The sequence below is a fragment of the Rhincodon typus genome, chromosome 28 (genome assembly GCF_021869965.1).
Source record: "Rhincodon typus isolate 14 chromosome 28, sRhiTyp1.1, whole genome shotgun sequence".
NCBI classification, from domain to species: Eukaryota; Metazoa; Chordata; class Chondrichthyes; order Orectolobiformes; family Rhincodontidae; genus Rhincodon; species Rhincodon typus.
Window position 1 is genome coordinate 5,448,885 of NC_063359.1, and position 18,178 is coordinate 5,467,062.

General features: G+C 41.7%; 1 protein-coding gene across 3 annotated transcripts in view; it reads left to right on the top strand.

The window, feature by feature from the left end:
* pnpla7b (patatin-like phospholipase domain containing 7b) overlaps window positions 1-18,178 on the top strand; it is a 312,946-nt gene that overhangs the window by 236,501 nt on the left and 58,267 nt on the right. For all 3 annotated transcript variants that reach the window (XM_048613831.1, XM_048613829.1, XM_048613830.1), the window contains one exon: window positions 17,840-17,956. In XM_048613831.1, coding sequence (XP_048469788.1) covers window positions 17,840-17,956 — 117 coding nt within the window. The remainder of the gene's footprint in view (window positions 1-17,839; window positions 17,957-18,178) is intronic.

The window sequence follows — 18,178 nt, forward strand, 5'->3', positions numbered from 1 at the left end:
TAAAAGGAAAGCAAGATGGTCAGGAGCAGTGCCGGCCCAGCAAAGACTGAAGGTGGAGATACTGTCAAATGTTATGGGGAAAAGGCAGACATGCCTCAGTATTTGCAGCAGAAAAGGAGGATGGCTTGCCAGAAGTCGTGAGGAATTGGTCATTTGGAAACAGGGACTGAATAAAAGTAAATAAGTAAAATGTTGGTGAAGAGAAAATAAATGGAATTCAAGAGTGACAAATCCCTGGGAGCTGATGGTTTACATCAGAGGGTACTAAAGGAAGTAGGGGACCATATTGTAAACGCCCTAACTGTAACCTTTCAGAGTTCCCGAGAGACAGGAGTCATCCCTCCCGATTGGAAAATTGCACGTGTCACCCTGCCTTTTAAGAAGGGCGAAAGAGGAAAACCAGGGAACTGTTAGCCTCACATCCACGGTGGGGAAATAGTTGGAGTCTGTAATCAAGGACGTGGTAACAGAACGCCTTGAAAAATTTCAGTTAATCAGGGAGACCGGCATGGATTCATGTTGGGTGAGTCACGCCTGACTAAACTCATTGACTTTTTTGAAGAGGTAACTAAGGTAGTGGACAGAGGAATATGGATGTTATTTATAAGGACTTCAAGAAGGCATTTGATAAAGTCCTACATTGAGACTGTTAACTAAGGTAGAATCCCATGGATTTGAGGGCGAATTATTGACATGGCTGGGAAATTGGTTGAGTGGCAGGTGACAGAAAGTAGGGGTAATGGGTAGGTGCTCAAATTGACGGGATGTGACCAGTGGTGTCCCACAAGGGTCTGTGTTAGGGCCTCAATTATTCACATTACTTATTGGTGACTTGGATAATGGCATATATTCAGATTTGCTGGCGACACAAAGTTAGGCAGCATTATAGACAGTGTAGGTAATCGCATAAGATTACAAGAGGATATTGATAGATTTGGCAAATGGGCAAAACTGGCCGATGGAGCTCAATGTGAGCAAGTGTGAGGTTATCCATTTTGGACTGAGAAAGGTTGGGTACTTTTTGGATGGTATGAAGTTAAATACAGTGGATGCCCAAAGAAACTTGGGAGTTCAGCTGCATAAATCTTTAAAATGCCACAAACAAGTGCAGAAAATAATCATGAAAGCTAATGGAAAACTAATGGCCTTTATATCTGAAGGACTGATGTACCAGGATGCAGAAGCTATGCTGCAGTTATACAAAACCCTGGTTAGACCCCACTTGGAATACTGTGAGCAGATCTGGGTGCCACACCTCAGGAAGGATATAATGGCCTTGGAGGGAGTACAAGGTAGATTTACAAGAATGGTAGCTGGACTTCAGGGGTTATTATGAGGAGAGATTATACAAATTAGGCCTATTGTCTCTAGAATTTAAAAAGTTAAGGGGTGATCTGATCTAAGTCTTCAAGATATTAACAGGGCAAGGTCACTAAACTATTTCCACTGGTTGGGAATTCTAGAAGTAGATCATAGTCTGAGGATCAAGGCCAGGCCATTCAGGCCATAAAGGATATTCTGATTCTGATATTCTCATTCTGAGATGTTAGGAAGCCCTTCTACACACAAAGGGTGGTAGATGTTTGGAACTCTGTTCCACAACAGCAGTGTACACATGATCAGTTGTTAATTTTAAACCTGAGACAGATAAATTTTTGGTACACAAAGGTTTTAAAGTATCCAGGCCAAAAGCAGGCATATGGAATTAGGCCACAGATTAGCTATGATCTCATTGAATAGTGGAAGCGGTTCAAGGGGTTGAATTGCCAATTCCTGTTTGTATGTTTGGCAGGCAGACATAACTGTTGGGGTTGGTGTGATGATATTGATACTGTCATTGTCGGAGGGTGTGATGTTGGAACTTTTGTTATTAGTGTTCATTGGGATCATAGAATTGTATTTCTAACCAGAAGTTGTCTGTTGATCTGGTCACTAATTTGCACTACAAGATCCCCACAGTTAATTGAAATAAAAACAGTAAACGCAGGAGAAACATAGCAGATCTGGCAGTATCTGTGGAGAGAGAAACAGAGTTAATGTTTTGAGTCCAGTGACCCTTCATCGTAAGTGAAAGTAGCTGGGAAATGGTATTTGTGCTGCTGATGGAGGTGAGTTTGGGGCAGATATGGAGGAGTGAGTAGAATACATGGAGACAGTGCCAAGACAGAGAGAGAAAAACAGTAGAAGCAGCCAGGGGGATTGCTGATGCCCAGGAGAAAGATAGATGCTAATTGGGTGCTAATGGGAAGTATGAATAGTTGAAAATGTGTTGGCTGTGCAGGGAGACACCCATTTAGAACAGGATCAGAGGGTATGGGGGTGGGTCACGTGCATGAAGGATGGTGGTCACGCTCTGAAATTTTTAAACTTAATGTTGCATCTTGAAGGCTCCAGGCTCCCATGGTAGAAGATGAAATGTTGCTCCTCCAGCTTGTATTGATCTTTACTGGCAATTACAGCAAACCTGAAACAGAGGTTTTGACCACAGTTTCATGTTAATATTTTCCCTTGAGTGTTGGAAACTGAGGGGTGACCTTATAGAAGTTTATAAAATCATGAGGGGCATAGATAGGATGAATAGCCCTTTTCCACAGGGTAGCGGGGTCCCAAACCAGAGGGCATAGTTTTAAGGTGAAAGGGGAAAGATTTAAAAGGGACCTAAGGAGCACCTCTTCCATGCAGCGGGTGGTATGTATATAGAATGAGCTGCCAGAGGAAGTGGTGGAGGTAGGTACAATTACAATATTTACAAAGCATCTGGATGGATACATGAATAGGAAGTATTTATAGGGATACAAGCTAAATGTTGGCAAATGGGACTAGGTTAATTTAGGATATCTGGTTGGCATTGACAAGTCGAACCGAAGGGACTGTTTCTGTGCCGTACGGCTCTATGGCTTTTTTTTTTTTTTAAACATGCTTCAGTATTCACTAGTGAGAGGGACCTTGACGTTTGTGAGGACAGCATGAAACGGGCAGATATGCTCGATCAGGTTGTTGTTAGGGAGGAGGATGTGCTGGAAATTTTGAAAAACATGAGGATAGATAAGTCCCCTGGGCCAGACGGGATATACCCAAGGTTACTACGGAAAGCAAGGGAAGAGATTGCTGCCCCTTTGGCAATGATCTTTGCGTGCTCACTGTCAACTGGAGTAGTGCCAGAAGATTGAAGGGTGGCAAATGTCATTCCCTTGTTCAAGAAAGAGAATAGGGATAATCCTGGAAATTACAGACCGGTCAGTCTTTCTTCTGTGGTGAGCAAATTATCAGAGAGGATTCTGAGAGATAATATTTATGATTATTTGGAAAAGCACAGTTTGATTAGATATGGTCAGCATGGCTTTGTGAGGGGCAGGTCATGTCTCTCAAGCTTTATTGAATTCTTCGAGGATGTGGCAAAACACATCGATGAAGGTAGAACAGTGGATGTGGTGTATATGGATTTTAGCAAGGCATTTGATAAGATTCCACATGGTAGGCTCATTCAGAAAGTAAGGAGGAATGGGATTCAGGGAAATTTGGCTGTCTGGATACAAAACTGGCTGCCCAATAGAAGACAGAGGGTGGTAGTAGATGGAATGTATTCAGCCTGGAGCTCGGTGACTAGTGGTGTTCCACAGGGATCAGTTCTGGGGCCTCTGCTCTTTGCGCTTTTTATCAATAACTTGGATGAGGAAGTGGAAGGGTGGGTTAGTAAGTTTGCCGATGACACGAAGGTTGGTGGAGTTGTGGATAGCGTGGAGGGCTGTTGTAGGTTGCAACGGGATATTGACAGGATGCAGAGCTGGGCAAAGAAGTGGCAGATGGAATTCAACCCAGAAGAGTGTGAAATGATTCATTTTGGAAGGTCGAATTTGAATGCAGAATACCGGGTTAATGGCAGGATTCTCGGCAGTGTGGAGGAACGGAGGGATCTTGGGGTCCACGTCCATAGATCCCTCAAAGTTGTGACCCAAGTTGATAGGGTTGCAAAGAAGGCGCATGGTGTGTTGGCTTTCATTGGCAGGGGAATTGAGTTTGAGCCGTGAGGTTATGCTGCAGCTCTATAAAACTCTGGTTAGACCACACTTGGAATATTGTGTTCAGTTCTGGTTACCTCATTATAGGAAAGATATGGAAGCTTTAGAGAGGGTGCAGAGGAGATTTACCAGGATGCTGCCTGGACTTGGGGACAGGTCTTATGAGGAAAGGTTGAGGGAGCTAGGGCTTTTTTCATTGGAGCGAAGAAGGATGAGAGGTGACTTGATGGAGGTGTACAAGATGATGAGAGGCATAGGTAGAGTGGATAGTCAGAGACTTTTTCCTAGGGTGGAAATGACTATTACGAGGAGGGGGCATAATTTTAAGGTGATTGGAGGAAGGTATAGGGGAGATATCAGAGGTAGGTTCTTTACACACAGAGTGGTGGGCATGTGGAATGCGCTGCCGGTAGTGGTAGTGGAGTCAGATACTTTAGAGACTTTTAAACGACTCTTGGATAGGCACATGGAGGACAGTAAAATGTAGGGTATGCAGGGTAGTAGGATGATAGGTCGGCACAACATCGTGGGCCGAAGGGCCTGTTCTATGTTCTATGTTTATGTTCTGTGGAGTCTGAACATCCAAACATCAAGTTCACTAAAATGTCTTGCGTCAGCAAAATTGATTAAAAAGCAGTTTTCATGTTTGCGTTTCACTATTTGTGTTTAATCATTATTTAGTATCTGACTTCTAACAGTAATGTTCCCTATTTTCATTTTGGGAACTGTCCAAACTACCAGATTGGACAATTGTTACTGTGTTAGTATGTTACTACTGATAAATAACTCGCTCAATAGCTTGCTAGCAATTTCATTCATTTTGGAAAGCTGCAGGTTTATTAAATGTCCTCCTTGTGATTTGTGCATCAGATATGCACAATTGTATCACGGTAGATTTGCAACTCTGACATTTGGGAAAGAAGATTGACTGCTCTGTGCATATTACCCAATGCAAGCCAGTCACAGTGTGGTCAACTGTAGCTCAGTTGGTAACTTTCTTGCCTCAGAGTCTAAAGATTCTGGATTCAGGTTGCACACTTGAGATATAAGCACACCATCTAGGCTGACATTACAGTGCACTATTCAGGAAGTGCTGCTTTCAATTGAGATGCAAGTCAAGGCTGTGTCTTCGCTGTCAGGTGGATTACTGCCTCCAACACCAGTGCATGCTGTGTGTCACCCCCAAGCAACATGCTAATAATCCTTTAACAGCACCTTCTGAACCCACAGCCTCAATCATTTTAAAGGATAAAGGCACCAAGGTTCACACAGAAAGCATTACCTATAAGTTCTTTTACTTGTGGGAATAGAAATGCAATGGTAATGTTACTGGACTAATGTCCATGTGCACAAGTTCTAATCCCCATTTGGCTACTGGTGAAATTTAAATTTGAGAAATTAATTAAAACTAGAGTAAAAAGCTGGTCTAAGAAATATTACCATTAAACTACCGGATTGCTGTGAAAATATATCTGGTTCCCTAATGTCTTTTAGGGAAGAAAATCTGCTGTTCTTTCCCTTGTAACTTCAGATCTCACAGAAGTGTGATTGACTCTTAGCTGTCCCTTGAAATAGTCTAGTAAGCCAATCAATTTTATAAAATCATTGCTGAGAAATGAAAGAATAAAACTAGGTGACAACCTGACATCGACCTCGACACCTGAAACAACAGAGGCAAGCCAGGCCTAGTCAACTCTGCAAAGTCTGCCTTACTGATATCTGGGGGCTATGGCCACACTGGGAGAACTTCTCTTTGGATAGCCAAGCAACAACCTGACATTGTCATAGTCCTACTCACGGCATCATATTTTATAGCCAGTATCTCGAGCACCACCTGCACTATCCCTGGTTGTGATCTGTCCATTAGCAGGACAGAGGTGATAGCGGAGATAGTAGGAACTGCAGGTGCTGGAGAATCTGAGATAACAGGGTGTAGAGCTGGATGAACACAGGAGGCCAAGCAGCATCATAGGAGCAGTAAGGCTGACGTTTCGGGCCTAGACCCTTCATCAGAAAGGTGATAGCACTCTGGTTTCCAACATTGACAGCAGCCTCTGTGAAGTATTTGGGCATTCAGTTAAACAAACCAAGATAAGAAAAGCCCCTGCTGATTACCATATACTGATGAATCAGTACTCCATGTTGACCACCAACTGGGGCTTGATCAAGAAAATGGGTAAGATAGAAAATGGTGAGGAAGAGAGCTATAAACTACTTGAGGGTATCAGTGGACTGGTCAGCTGGAGAGAACAGTGGCAAATGGAATTTATCCTGGAAAAGTGGGAGGTAATTCTGTTGGGGAGGACTAAGGAGGCAAGGCATTATGAATGGCAAGACCTTGTAAAGTGCTGATGATCAGTGGGATCGTGACATGTTTCCACAGATTCCTGAAGGTAACAGGGCTGGTAGATAAGGTGGTTAAGAGGACAGATGGGACACTTACCTTTATTAGCCGAGACATAGCATACAAGAGCAGGAAGTTTACATTGGGACGGTATAAAATGCTGGTTAGGCCACAAATGGAGTATTTGTGTGTAGGTAGGGGACTGTCAATGAATGAATTTGCGTGTATCTACATTCACCACATTATAGGAAGAAAGTGATTGCAGAGGAAATTTACTAGGATGCTGCCTGGTGTTTTCTGTGTTTTTAATTATGGACCGAAATGAAAAAAAGAACTGTTCTCAAACCAAGCATTGCTGGAGGTTTGCTGTACGTTTTGAAAGCAACTAACCTGAAGCTCATTGTAAGCACTGTTTGCACAGCTGCTGGTTTGAGCAGCAGAAGAAGTGAAGCTTGTAGATGAGCTACAATGCAAGCAAGCTGAATAGCATAGAGTAGTATGCTGCGGACAGAACTAAACAGTCCCACAAAGAACCGATGAAATCAAAGCTTTGCAGGTCTGCCACAATTAGACTCTAAGTGGGTGGACAAGAAAACAACTAACTGGAATGTGATGCTCCACAGATGTCCCCCTCTGCAGTGATGGGGGAGCTCTGCAAGTCAGTGTAAATGTTTTAGTTCTGTCTTCTACAATCATTTTCAACCAGAAGTGCCAATTGGATGATCCACCTTTGTTTTTTCCTGAGGTCCCAACATCACACATGCCAGGCTTTAGCCAATTCAGTTCACTCCATGTAATATCAAGAAAGGCAGAAGGCACTGGGTTACAACACCATCTTGTCTGAAGTAATGAAAACTGTACTCCGCTCTAGCCATGAACCCAGTCAAGCTGTTTGTGTAGCTGCAACATTGGTCTCTCCCTGAAAATATTGTTATGCTTGTCCACAAAAGCAGATGAATCAAATTCTCTATTCTCAATCACCGGCAAAGTGATAAATGGTATCATTGCCAGTGCTATCAAGCAACATCAACAAGGGAATAACAAGTAGATTTGCAGAAATAGTCTCAACTATGGTCTTGTTGGATGGTGGAGTGGGCTTCAAGGGCCGAAAAACCTACTTTTGCTCTGAACTTATCTGTTCATCTATAAATACTTTGGCTGCAAGAACTGGTCAGAAACAAGGAATCCTACAGTGAGTAACTCATCACCTATCTCTCCAAAACCTGCCCACCATCCTGAAAGCACAAATCAGAAGAGTAATAGAATGTCTCCACTCACCTGGATGTGTGCAGCTCCAAAAACACTCAAACAGCTTGACATTATTGACCAAAAGCAGCCTGCTTGATCAACACCTGTGACCTTAAACATTCACGTCTACTGCCAGCAGCAAACAGTGGCAATAGTGTGTATCATCCACAAGATGTACTGCAGTACCTTACCCAAGACTTTTTTGACAGCACCTTCCAGATCTATTGTAGAATCACTAGGAGAACATATATGGAAACACTGCCAACTAAAAGTTCCCCTCCAAGCCACATACAATCCTGACTGGAAAGTATATTGCTGTTTCTTCACTATTGCTGACTCAAAATCCTGGAACCTCCTCCCTAACAGCACTGTGTACATACGCACCAAGAACTAAAGTAGTTCAGGAATGTGGTTCACCACCACCTTCTCAAAGGGTAATTGGGGTTGGGTAATAAATACTGACCTTGCTATTAATACTCACATCTTGTGAACAAATAAAAACTTTCACACACACTTTCGAAAGGAAGAGCAGGGTTCATTTCTTGGCAGTCTGGTCAGCATGTAACCCTGAACCAAAGTCACTAGCAAAGCTGGTTACCTGAGCATAAATCGTAACAAATGCTGGAAATGCTCAGCAGATAAGGCAGCAACTGTAGAGAGAGAAATGCTGATAACCTGTTGTCCCGTATCATTCCCATTTCTTGGAAAATCCAGCCCAGTCGTTCACAGGTTGCTACTCTTGCCCTTTTTAGTAAAGAAGAGAGCTCCCTGTTTCTGAATGAAGATTCGGTTCAGGTTTCCCTCGGAAGTGGAGAGTGGTATTTCCATTCTGACAGTGCTTTCGTAGCACAGAACTGCCTATTCTCAATAGTCAGCTGCTGTATTCTGACATTTAAAGTCTAGAATTACAGACGGTCACCAACAAAAACAGAAGCTGCTGGAAAAACTCAGCAGGTCAGGCAACATCTTTGGAGGGGAAGCAGAGTTAATGTTTTGGGTACAGTGACCCTTCTTCATAACTGATTGGAGTTGAGAAAAGTTTGGTACGTGTGCTAAAGGTGGGATTGGAGGAAGGGGTAGAAAAAACAGTAGGTGTAGATGGAGCCCTGACAGTGAGAAAAACAGTTGGGCAGACAAAGGAATGGGTAAAGGTCAGCCTGGGAGAATGAATAGTAGTAATAGGTTGTTGGTTGGGAGCAAGCTTTTCGGCTTGGGAACCTTGCAACTTTCTGGACTCAATAATCAAGTTCAATAATTTTAGGGCTTGAGTATCTTCCCCCATGTCCTTAAGTGAACTGCCACACACCAGGCCTTGACATCACATGGGATGCTACCGTAAACAGCCCATTGTTAGCCACTAACAAGCCCCATTAGCAGCTACTGATTCTCCCAGGCTGACCTTTACCCATTCGTTTGTCTGCCCAACTGTTTTTCTCTCTGTCTGGGCTCCATGTCCACCTATTGTTTTTTTCCTCCCACACTCCTACCCCATCTTCAGCATATATACCAACCTTTTCCTAGCTACAACCTGTTCTGAACAAGGGTCACTGGATCCAAAACATTAACTCTGCTTTCTTTCCACAGATGCTGCCCAAACTGCTAGGTTTTTCCAGAAATTTCTGACTTTATTTCTGATTTGCAACATCTGCAGTTCTTTGTATGTTTTGATTGCAGACAGTCACTTTGACAGCTGCCATCAAACTGTAAATACATAAGGTAAATGTGATGCTAGGCTGCTGGGAGGGTAGGATGTCAGGTAAATAAGATGCCAGCTGTGGGGGGGAGTAGGGTGGCAGGAATAAGATACCAAGTAAGTAGGATGACACGGATAGGATGCCAGATGGGTAGGGTGCCATATGGGCAGAGTGCAAGGTGACAGGTAAGTGCTGCAGTGGTTAAGGTGGTTTGGAGTAGTTGGGAGAAATTAGGTCCAGGGATGAGGTATGGTGGTTGTAAATTCAGGCCCAGCAGCAGCAGAGATTGGGTCCAGTCGTTTTGGGGAGTGGGAGAGATCTACTGAGATGTGAGGCATCTAGGGAAGGTGTATGTGGTCTGTTGAATAGTTACTAGGCTATGTATTTAATTGTCTAACTTTTTTCCTGAGTAGCTATTACTTAATTTCTTCATAACTCTCAGAAGTCTCTGATTTTAAACAGTGGACTTTGGGCAAAGAGGAATTGCCCAGCTGAACATTTGGTTTTCCAGGAAATTCATTGGGAATGTGATGTTAGGATGCTGCAGGGTCCCCATGCGTAACTCCCATCTACACTGGAATGGTGACTGGCCATTGCAAAATCCAGCTGTTATCTCTGTTTATGCAGCCTACTCTGCTAATTATTTTATCATGTTCTGTGCTTAATTCAGATTTCCAGTATCTGCAATATTGATTGAGGTATATCAAATGAGAATAGCTTTTACAGGGGAAGAATTTCCTAATTTCCAATAATCCATTGTGTAAAGATGGAGTTCTTGACCTTACCCCACACATAATCTAGTTTTAAATTTTAGATTTTCTCCCTTGTTCTGGATTCACCCGCCAGAGTAAATATTTATTCTCCATTTACCCAATGAAGCCTTTCAGTGCTCTTAAACATCTCAATTAGGTCATTCTTAAAGCTTCTATATTCTGGGAATTACAATCTGGTTGCAGAGGTTCTGTTTCTAGTTCAGTTATCATTGAGAAAAACCTAGACTGCAACCCCTACAAGGCCACATTATCCTTTGATCCAAAGGAAAGCCGAGTTGGTGGGCGCAGTGGCCATGTCCCTACCTCTGGGCCATGAGGTGTGCCCTAACATGTCTGAGCATGTTGATTTGAAATAAGTATCTTTCCTGAAGTGCTGTGCCTGGAACTGAACTCGATGGAGTCTAATCACAGCTTTATATAACTATAACATAGCTTCCATCTCTTTATATTCCAGTATCCTTAAATTAAAAGTCAATATTTAATTAACCTTTTCACTTATTCTTTGTTATCTACTAGCTTTTAGTGATTTATGTACATCAACTTTAAATCTCTTATTTAAAAAAAAGGTATTTAAATGAAAAAGAATTGAAGAATTCCGAGCAGAAACTGGGTATCCTGGTACATGAATCATTGTAAGTTGGTATGCTGGTACAGCAAGTGATCAGGAAGGCAAATGGAACATTTTGTTTATTGCAAGGGGGGATAGAATATACAAGTAGGGAAATTTTGCTACAGTTGTACAAGAAGTGATGAAACCACATCTAGAGTAGTATGTAGAGTTTTGATCTCTTCATTTAAGAAAGTATATAATTGCCTTAGCTGTAGTTCGGAGACAATTCATTCGACTGATTCCTGCACGAAAGGGTTATTTTGTGAGGAACGGTTGGACAGATAGAGCGTTTGTCCATTAAAAGTTTAAAAGAATAAGAGGTGCTCTTATTGGAGATCCTGAGGGGAATAGATTCTGAGAGGTTGTTTCCCTGTATGTGGAAAAACCAAAATGAGGGTGCACAGTTTAAAGATAAGGGGTCTCCCATTCAGCATGGAGATGAGATTTTTTTTTCTTTGAGGATCACAGTATTGTGGAATTTACAGTACAGAACGAGGCCATTCGACCCACAATGTTTGTACCAGCTTCCGAAAGTGCTACCCGGCTAGTCCCACTCTCCAGCTCTAATTCCATAACCCTCCAGATTCATCACTTTCAAATACATATCCAGCTGTCTTCTCAAACCTCCAATGGAATCCACCTCCACCACTCTCCCAGGCAGTACTTTCCAAATCCTAACAAATCTGAGTAAAGAAGTTTTCCTCATTGCAGTCTTGGATCTTTTGCTGACAGTCTTGAAATTGTGACCCCTAGTTACTGACGTGCCCAACTAGTGGGAACAGAATATCCTCCTTTACCCTGTCAAAATTGTTCAGAATTTGGAATATCTCAGTAAGGTCATCTCTTAATCTTCTCTGCTCAAAGGAGAATAGTCTCAATTTCTCTAATCTTTGCTTGTGTATGAAATACCTCATTCCTGGCATCATTCTAGTAAACCTCCATGGCACTCTCCAGAACTTTAATAGCCTTCCTTAAAAAAGGTGCCCAGAACTGAACACAGTACTCCAAATGTGGTCTGACCACTGTTTTATAGAGGTATAGCATTACTTCCTTTCTTTTGTACTCTATTCCTCTCTTTATAAACCCAAGGATCCTAGAAACCGCCTTAACAACTGTTTCAATTTGCATGGCCACCTTCAGAGAATAATGCATGTGAACTGCGAAGTCCATCTGCTCCTGTACTTCCCTCATAGTTTGTACCATTGAGCCTGCATTGTGTCTGTGTTACTTCTATCAACATGCGTTACCTCACATTTCTTCGCATTGAAATTCGCCTGCCCATTTGACCAACTTGTCAATGTCTCTCTGAAATCGCTGTGTCATCCTCACAATTCACTATTCTCCCTCGCTTAGTATCATCTGCAAATTTAGAGATTTTTCCCTCAACACTCATTTCCAAATCCTTTCATAAATTAAAGAAAGCAAGGGTCCCAACACCAATGCCTAGGGAACACCAGTTTCAGTTTGACTCCAATCTGAGAAATGCCTATCTATGCCTACCCTCTGCTTCCTATCTTTCAGCCAAATTCTAATCCATGCTGCCAAGGACCCATCAATCCCAAATGTTTCCAGTTTCCTAACAAACCTGCCATGTGGCACCTTATCAAATGCCTTCTGAAAGTCCAAATATACAACATCCACAGCACTCGTCAAAGAACTGAGTTAAATTTGTCAAACATGACCTGCTCTTGACAATGCCATGTTCACTGTCGAGTATTAACTTATTTTTCTCTGTATGTTTACCTCATGCCATATTATGATCTCTGTCCTCCATCAGTTTTCGCACTATTGATGTCAGCTGACAGGTCTGTAGTTTCCTGGGTTATCCTTTGCCTCATTTTTAACAATGGTATTCACATTTGCAATTCTCCAGTCCCCCGGGACTAACCCAATGTTGAGAAGCTTGGAAAATTTTCGTCATTGTCTCTGCAATTTGCTCCCTTATCTCTCTCCGCAATCTAGGATGGACCTGGTGATTTCCCTACCTGGACTGCTGCCAGACTTTCAGCACCTCAGTTGCTCAACACTGACGTTTTCAACTGGGCCATTGTCATCATTTTCCAATTTGGTAAAGATAGAAGCAACGTACTCATTTAGCACCTCTGCCATACCCTTTGTTTCAGTGAGCACCTTACCTTGCTTGTCACTTACAGGCCCCATTCTATCCTTCACTAATCTTTTACTGTTAATATGTTTGAAGAGCATTTTACTATTTGTTTTAACACAGCCTCCCATCCTTTGCTAATGCTTCCTTTTTGTCTTCCTTCTTCCAGCCTTAGCCCGTCTCCTGCATTTGGGGTATTCTTCCTGATTCTTATTGCTATTATTATCATGCCTTTTTTTTTTCCTTACTTTCTCATCAGTATCCTTAGTCAACCAGGGCACTCTGGCTTTGGATACCCTGTATTTGTATGTCATTGCTATGTACCTAGCTTGCACCCTATTCATCGCTGTTTTGAAATTCTCCCATGTTTTTCATAAATTGTTTTATCCACCAATTTGTGTTTCCAATCAAGTTGCTGCAGTTCAACTTTTAGATCCCTAAAGTCTGCCCTTTTCCAGTCTGGAGTCTTAATCCTTGACTGATTTTTATCCTTTGCCAACTTAATGTTGAACCTTATATCATGATCATTATTTCCTAAATGTTCCCCCACTCTAACATTGTTCACTTGATCTGTCTCATTTCTTAGGACCAGATCCAGCGCAGTTATCTCCCTGGTAGGACTAGAAATATACTGTTCCAGAAAGTTTTCTCCTGCATACATTCCAGGAACAACTTCACTTCCATGCCCCACACTCTACCTTGTTCCCCATCAGACCTAGGGTAATTGAAATCACCAACCATCACAAATCTACTTGTCTTCCAGGTTTTCATAATCTACCTATAGATGTTCTCTTCTACTTCCTCACCACTATTTAGAGGTCTATAATAAGTATTCAGTAAGGTTTCCGCTCCCTCCCTGTTTCACACTTTCAGCCATATAGATTCTACACCACCTCCCTTTTTACCCGCCCTGTTTCTACTAAAAGCCTTATAACCCGAGATGTTAAGTATCCAGCCCTGTTCTGGCTTGTGCCGTGTTTCTGTCAAAGTTGCTATATCCCCTAGTGCAATTTCTCTTTCCAGGTCCCCAGTTTTGTTCATGATAATCCATGCATTTACATACATATAATATATGACTGTGGAGCTCCCTTTCTCAGGGTATGGAGGAGATGGGGTCACTGAATATTTTGAAGTAGAGGTAGGTAGATTCTTGGCCAACAAGGGAGTGAAAGGGTATAGGGCAGAAGCAAGAAAATGGAGTTGAATGTTGCAGTAGGCTCAAGGGCCCTACTCCCACCCCTAATTTGTATGTTCCTGCACTGTTCCAGCTTCTTACCATTTAGAAAATACTGTGTTTTATCTTTTTAATTCCAAAGTGGATGATTTTCACACTTCTCCTCATTGAAATCTACATATCACAGTTTCATTTGTTCACTTAAACTGTCAATGACCCTTTGTAACTTTCTGTTGCTACATTGCAAAGTGACAACGTTGCAAAACACTTCATAGCTTCTCCACTGCCTCCCCAGGTGACCAACGCCACTTTAGGGATAGCACAGATCAAATAATATTCAGAAAGGCACCTTCTATCAGATAAGAACTCTGCCCAATCAAGAACCGGCTCAGCTCCCCCTTGAAAACACAGAGTCAGCATTCTCTACACCAGCTGGCAATGTATCTCAGACTCTTTGGGAAACCAAGCAAATGTGTACTATCCTTTGCATTTCTATCCTTCCCAGTTTACACTTGTGCCCTGGTCTTCCTTAATCTGCTAATCTAGAACAGACTATTGTTGAAGAAAAATTTTTGTGGCACTTATACAATCTCAGGACATTCCACAATTCTTTATAACCAATGAAGTACATTTTGAAGTATAGTCACTATTGTAATATCAGACCTCATTTTATTAAGTTGCAGATTTCGAGTCTTTTAAAACTTAAGAGTTTTAGCTTCATGTTCCTGATTCCATACACAGTTGATTTTTAACTTACTTCCTTGCCTCAGAGAAGGCACTATTACTTTATGTAACTTTGTAATGAGCAGAAAATTCTAAACTAATTTATTTCAGACGTTTTCATCACAGGCTTTCACCCAGTGACGTAGAGTCACACAGCACGGAAACAGATCCTTTGGCCCAACCAGTCCATGCCGAACATAATCCCAAACTAACTGGTCCCATCTGCCTGCTCCTGGCCCATATCCCTCCAAGCCTTTCCTATTCATGTATCTATCCAGATGTCTTTTAAACATTGTAATTGTATGTGATTCCTTTTTCTGTTTGGAAGGTAGCACACAGGCAGTAGGTTTGACTTGAATTTTAACTTGAAACTAAATTTAACAATGCATGTTTATGGCATGGAGGGAGGTGAGTTGGCCCAAACTATTAACTCTAATTTCTCTCCACAAATGCTGCCAGACTTGCTGAGTTTCTCCAGCATTTTGTTTTTATTGCCCAGTTCTCTCTCCTTACTGTGTTTTCTTCTATTTCAAGAGCTTTTGCAGTTCTTCCTTTATGGATGCAAAGCTTTTTGCTCTAACTATTCACAGTGGTAAAGCATTCAACAGTGCAGCATTCTTTCACAGTAAATCTCCATTTGGTCTTCTCTGCTCCAGTGGAAACAGATCCTGCACCTGGAGTATCACCTAACAATTAGAGTTTCCCTTCCTAGCATCATCCTGTTATGTCTACACTATTGGCTCCAAAGCCTCTTTGTCATGTGGTACAGTACTTCTTCAGTGTGGCCTAAACAATCTCCACATTGCTGCTTTTTTTCTCTTGTATTCTATAATTCTGAGAGAATCTGAAATTCTGCTGAACTTTTTGTGGTGAAGAGAGAATCAGTGATTTGAACACGCAGTGTTTTGGACATCCAAGTGTTGGTCTCATCCTTGGATATCAGGCACTGATGAGCAAATTAAAATCAAAATAATGGCAAAATATTGCAGGTACTGGAAATCTGAAATGAAAACAGAAAAAGGTGGAGAAATTCAGCAGGTCTATCATCATCTGTGGAGAGAAAACAGTGTTGATATCTCCAATGTGACTCTTCAGAACTGCAGTCTTGGAAATCATATTTGACTAATTAATTTGCATTCTTTGAGGAAGTAACAAGCATCATAGATAAGGTTCAAATGTGTGGTTGCTAAATTTGCTTATGATGTGAAGGATAGGTAGGAACATGAACTGTGAAAAGGACACAAATTTAAGATGGGTAAGTGAGTAGACAGCATTTTGGCAGATGGATTATAAAGTAGAAAAATGTGAACTTCTCCACTTTGGTAGGAAAAGTAGAAAAGCTACATATTACTTTAATGGAAAGAAATTGAAGAACTTTGAGATACAGAGGGATCTGGGTGTAGTGGAAGAGTCACAAAAAGATTAGTATGCAGGAAGTGCTTAGGAAGGCTATCAGTGTTGTTTATTGCAAAGAAATGGAATATAAAATTAGAGAAGATTAACAACAGTGGTATAGAACATTTGTAAGGCTATGTGTCAAGTACTATGTACAGTTTTGGTCCCCTTATTTAAAGAAGGACGTAAATGGATTGTAACCGGTTCAGGGAAGGTTCGCTTGACTGATACCTGAGGTAGGGGTGAGGGATTGTCTAATGAGATAAGGTTGGACTGGTTGGGCCCCTATCCTTGGGCGTTTAGAAGGCAAGAAGTGATTTTAGCAAAACTTTTAAGAACTTAAGGAGGCTTGGCAGGGTGGATGCAGATACGATGTTTCTGATAGGAGATGATGGCTACTCAATTTATCAATGAAGGGCGTTCCAATTAAGATGGCAATGAGCAGAAAGTTTTTCCCTGAGGCTCATGGGTTTTGGAACTCTTCCAGAGAAGGGTAGCAGTGGGGGACCTTGGATACTTTTAAGTTAAAATAGATTCTTAACTAGCAAAGGACTTGGAGGTTGTTGGGACTAGATAAGAGAGTAGATTTGAGGCCTTAGATCAATCATGATCATCTGTAGCAGCTCGGGCTAGAGGGGCTGAATGGCCTACCACTCCTAATTGGCATGTTTGTAGGACAGGTGGCATTAACTTGGGTTTATTTCCATTCGTTTGAAAATTCGAGGGTAATCTAATTGGTTTTAAAATAATAAAAATATTTAACAAACACTGAAGATTATTCCTCTGTTAAGAGATTCCAGAACAAAGGTGTCACATTCTTGAAATTTGAGTTAATTTGCACAAAAAGGGTGGTGGGAATGAAGAATATCTCCCACGAAAATACCACGGATGCTCAGAGAATTAAAATTTTCAAAACCTGGAAAGATAGAATGTTGTGAGGGGAGGTTATTTGATTTTGATATGCAAATTATTCATGGTCTAATTGAATAGGCAAACAGGCTTCAGGAGCTGAGCAGCTTACTTCTTTTCCCATGGAGTTGGAAGGAACTTCATAAAGCCTTTTGGAAAGGGACTGAAAGTGAAATTTGGTAATCTGTTAAAATTGCTGTGGTTGTTCTTGTTTTTAATAATTTTGTTTAATTAGCCTGATTCATTGTAGTGTGATCTGTCCGAGTATCATCAATTTGTTTACCTAGGTGATAGAGCGTGAGGATGCCAATAATTAGCAGCTTAAGGAAGCTACTGTTGCCCTGATTGCAGGAGCATTTGTTCCCTTGTCTTTGTGTTTTGTCTCAAAATAATGACAAAAACAAAAGCTGGAAATTTCAACTCCCTCTCTGATGCAGGAGGTGGACTGTGGACTAAACCGAAAACGCCAGAGCTACTGAGCAGCCCTAGGCCTTTTCAGGTTTTATTTCAGATTTCAGGCATCCGCCGCATTTTGTTTTTGTAGATAGGCTGAGTATAGCTGAGCTGATGCCATTAAGAGAAAAGCAGGTGAGTACTTGCGGAAGAAAGGAAAGGAAAGGAAGACTATGCAGATGGGTTGGATAAAGAGGTATGAGTAAACGTGAGCGGAGTACAAACACCAGAAGATTAAATTTAGGCTCAATGACTTGTTGCTCTGCTGTAAATACTGTGTCAGAGTCACATGCCCAAAATCGTCTTTCCAGGATGAAACATCTCTTCTGATTGTTTCCTGCAGTTGGTGTGTCTGAAATGAATTTTCATAACTCATGATTTTTTTATCAACAGGAAATGACAAATGTTTTCAAGAAAGTGCTTGATTTGACATACCCAATCACCTCCATGTTCTCAGGATCTGCTTTCAACAGCAGTATCAGTAACACCTTTAAGGACAAACAGATAGAGGTAAGAGGTGTAACCATCAGTATTGGTATCAGTTAAAATAACCCTGTTCTTGAGCTGCCCATATGCTTAGAAGAGCACTGGTGTTACCCTGACGCCAAGTCATGCATGACTTTCGTGATGTGGAGGTGCTGGTGTTGGACTGGGGTGGACAAGGTCAGAAGTCACACGACACCAGGTTATAGCCCAACAGGTTTATTTGAAAACACAAGCTTTCCGAGCACT